Genomic DNA, 3,853 nt, shown 5'->3' with positions numbered 1-3,853 from the left:
GGGAGCTGGCGATTAGGATGGGGCTCCCAGGGCCTATGGGTTGTTCCACACACCGTGGCTCTATCCAACATTTTTCCATCACATGCTCGAACGCCTTCTTCTCTTGGTCAGATTTTCCATGCTTTCCTCCTGCTCTGTAATTCTGTTGTAAACATTTACACCTCCACTGCAGTCATCCTTTGTTGCTTTTATAGATCCATTATCCTTGCACAATGATCCCTTTTGTCATTGAATCACTCCCGATCTCCATCCAACACAGAGCTTCGGCGCTGTTTTTCTTCACCAATACCCCACTTTTCTCTTATCTACAATTCCTTCAGGATTGTCAATCTCGAATATCTTACAGTTCTACCGAAAGGTTATCGAGCTGAAACGTTAATTGTATTCTTTTTTCCTTTTCAGATGCTGCTGTACTTACTGTGTGTTTTCAGATTTTCTGTTTTTAACAGTTTTGCAGTGTCCTCGGCATGCACCTATTGCTGCAATGCTAAGGGTAGGATATTAACAGAAGTCGGAGAGTAGTTTCAGAGCATTAAATCCGCTCATGGTCCCATTTATCCTTGAAATACTTTACTCTCTGACATCAGTCTGACTGACGGGCTTGGATTCCCGTTATTCATGGAAGACTCTGGACCAAGGTGGAACACACCATGACTCTGGGTTACTGGGGAGCTGCCTGAGACCGAAAGCCTCCGATCCACAACTCCAGAGGCTAGACATCTCCAATATCTGGGATGTCAATCCCCGATTCCCTGGATGGGTCTCATATCCAGGAATGTGGTCCAAGCCCGAGGAAAGGGAAGGGGGGGGGGCCTAATGGGAGGGTGCTTGATCATCATTTCCAGTGAGCAGGAGGGAGGGGCAAGAGGTGAGATGATTGGAAGAGTGTCTGATTCCCAAACCCAGGGAGGGGTTCTCCCTTCCTGCAGCCAGGTCCGAGAACGGTGAGGGGGGAAGTGTGTGAAAGTTAATGTGAAGGGATGAAGTTGCAGGAGACTGAGGGAGAGGGAGATAGGGAGAGGGATATGTGCTGCTCCTGCCGGATCTCTAATCATTTGCAGGAGTCTCATTTCCTCAACAAGCTCCGAGTCCGTTGAGGGGCAGGGCAGGAGAGGAGGACAGAGAGAAAGAGTGGAATGGTGGGCGGGGTGGGGGGGAGGGGAGTGACATGAGGATGGATGCGCGATCCTCAACCCCAGAAGGAAGGCATTTCTGTTTCCAATCCTATGGAGGTGGAAGGCATATCAGGTGGGTGGCGCAGTGGTTAGCTCCACAACCTCACAGTTCCAGTGATGCAGGTTCAGTTCTGGGTACTGCCTGTGCAGAGTTTGCAAGTTCTCCCTGTGACTATGTTGGTTTCTACCTCGTGTTCTGCTTTCCTCCCAGAGCTGAAGACTTGCAGATTGATAGGTAAGTTGGCCAGTGTAAATTGCCCTTAGTGTTGGCAAGTTGTAGGTGAATTGTGGGGTGGGGTAAGGAATATAGGATTAGTACAAATGGGTGATTGATTGGCGGCACAGACTCGATGGGCCTGTTTCAATGTTGTATCTCTCTCTGTAAGGCTCCATTCAGCAAATGCAGTGTGTGCAGATTTCCAGTGTGTCAAATCCAGGGCACCGTGGAGAGGGTTACAATCTTAGGCAGCGCAACAGTAAGTATTTGATTCTTGACTAGATGGGCGGATCTGCTCCAGAGGGCGGATCCCCCACACCACCAAGGTTGGAGGAGGAGTGTTTGATCACAAATTCAACGTGTGCGTTCTGATCAGAAATGTCAAACATCTCTTGGGTGTGTTTGGCTGAAAAGCCCCCATGCCGATTCCTTTAGAACTGGGAAGTTCGAGGCGGGTTAGGTCGTTGTTTCCATTCGTGAACCATTGACACGAATCCAACTGACCCATCTTTGTGGCTAAAATTAAATCCTTATTGACTGAGCTCTGACACGGAGCATGTTTGATCAGTAATTTTCAGTCTCTTATCGTTTTCTCTCTCACAGCTAATTTAGTGGCGATTGTGATGCTGTCCCGGGGAAAGTGCAGACTCTCCACCTGCACCACGCGCTACCTGGTTGCCATGGCAACGGCGGATTTACTGCTCATTATCACTGTCGTCATACTAAGGGAAATTAGTCATTATTATTTTCTGGGATCTTTTCTGGATATCACCCCTGTCTGTCGCGTTATCATTGCCCTGCTTCGTGCAGCAAGAGACTTTTCTGTCTGGTTCACCATCGCTTTCTCCTTTGATCGATTTGTGGTCATTTGTTGCCAAAAACTGAAAACTAAATATTGCACCGAGAAAACTGCAGCTGTGATTTTAGCAATGACCTGCATTCTGCTCTGCTTAAAAAATATTCCGTTCTGCTTTTTATATGAACCAGCATTGATAGTCTTCAATGTACCGTTACTCTGCTATCCAAAGTCAAAAAATTACACTGAACCTGGCTGGATGGTGTATCACTGGTTTAATACGGTTTTAACCCCATTGCTCCCATTCGTTTTAATTCTGCTGATCAACTCCCTGATAGTCGGACACATTTTATTGACCAGTCGAGTCCGTAAAGGACTGAGGGGTCCCATCAAGGGAGAGAATCACAGTGACCCAGAGATGGAGAGCAGAAGGAAGTCCGTGATTTTACTTTTCATCATATCGGGAAGCTTCACACTTCTCTGGTTGACATTTGTTGCAGAATTCTTTAAATATGGCATTGCAGGAACAACTCCCAATTATTACAATGATTCTGTATTGGTATTTCGAAATGTTGGATTCATGCTGCAGAATTTAAACAGCTGCACAATTGAATTTATTTATATGGTAACTCAGTCCAAATTCAGAGAGCAATTCATGGTTGCTGTGAAATATCCGGTTGTATCAATTATTCAATTAAAGTTTAAACATAAATGCTGAGAGCAGCCCAGAGCTGGGGTCCCAGTTTTTCCATTCCATTAATGTAATACTTATCCCCAGAATTGTTAAGGGCAGGAGTTGACCGTCTGAGGGTGTAATGCATTCAGGAGACGATTCTCAGCTCTGTCTGCACAGGAGGAGAAGGGAAATCAACCACATTCCTTCCTCCATCACCATTGGTTCCAGGTACAGCTCCTGGCGACTACTTACAAAGAAATAAATGTATTTACATGAAAACAAAATGCTGTAGTTGCTGGCAATTGTATTGTGTGAATTGATAATTGCATGTGTTTACTTTTGTGGCACATAATTGAAACTGTCTCCGTTCCATTCCCCAGTTGCTATTGCACTTTCTCCATTTCTCTCTACAAGTCACATGGTGGATTAAGTCTTGGTTTCCACCTGGACAAGCCTAGCTGGGAGGCTTGGCTGGGAAGAAGGAAGTTGATGTGAGAAAGAGGGGCCCAGTTCCTTCAGCAGCTGACAGATCTGACATTTCAGATTAACAGGTGCTCAGAAGGCCGTCTGGCTGAACAAAGCTTTTATTGAATAATGTTTTGGAAAGACTGAAACCAAAGTTTTGATTCCTTGCTCCAAACTGCGATCTCTTGCGATTGACTGCATCCCTCGCCCAGCTTTCTGTCTGAGACTAAATTAGCACACAAACGTGGTGTAAGAAGTAACCTCGAAATGTGCTTCCAAGCACATCACGGAATCAGAGAATCATGAAAGAGCAGAACAAGACTATTTAGCCCATCGTGTCCACCGGCTCTCTGAAAGAACAATTTCCTCACGCCTTCTCCCCGTAAGCCTGGGCATTCTTCCTTTTCATATACCTGCCTAATTCCCTTTTAAATGCTTCTATTTAATGTGCCTCCACTACGTTCTCAGGCAGCGCATTCCAAACCTTAACCACATGCTGCATGAAAATGTTTTTGCTCATGTCA

At 45.8% G+C, this 3,853-nt stretch overlaps 1 protein-coding gene across 1 annotated transcript; it reads left to right on the top strand.

The window, feature by feature from the left end:
- Positions 1–1,349: 1,349 nt before the first annotated feature.
- LOC137345228 (probable G-protein coupled receptor 139) lies at positions 1,350–2,906 on the top strand. The gene is made up of 3 exons (XM_068008694.1): positions 1,350–1,410; positions 1,675–1,788; positions 1,996–2,906. The coding sequence occupies exons 1-3, from the start codon at positions 1,350–1,352 to the stop codon at positions 2,904–2,906; spliced, it is 1,086 nt and encodes a 361-aa protein (XP_067864795.1).
- Positions 2,907–3,853: the final 947 nt, after the last annotated feature.

Source organism: Heterodontus francisci, chromosome 28, assembly GCF_036365525.1.
Source record: "Heterodontus francisci isolate sHetFra1 chromosome 28, sHetFra1.hap1, whole genome shotgun sequence".
Classification (NCBI taxonomy): domain Eukaryota; kingdom Metazoa; phylum Chordata; class Chondrichthyes; order Heterodontiformes; family Heterodontidae; genus Heterodontus; species Heterodontus francisci.
The sequence above is the reverse complement of the archived record's forward strand: the minus strand, read 5'-3'. Positions and strand labels throughout refer to the sequence as shown.

What these genes read in the sequence shown, in the direction of transcription:
- LOC137345228 (XM_068008694.1), top strand. Translation starts at nt 1,350, where the DNA reads ATGTTGGTTTCTACCTCGTGTTCTGCTTTCCTCCCAGAGCTGAAGACT. An exon ending in GAAGACTTGCAGATTGATAG is followed by an intron (nt 1,411 to 1,674) that starts GTAAGTTGGCCA and finishes ATTCTTGACTAG; the next exon opens with ATGGGCGGATCTGCTCCAGA. An exon ending in AAATGTCAAACATCTCTTGG is followed by an intron (nt 1,789 to 1,995) that starts GTGTGTTTGGCT and finishes TCTCTCTCACAG; the next exon opens with CTAATTTAGTGGCGATTGTG.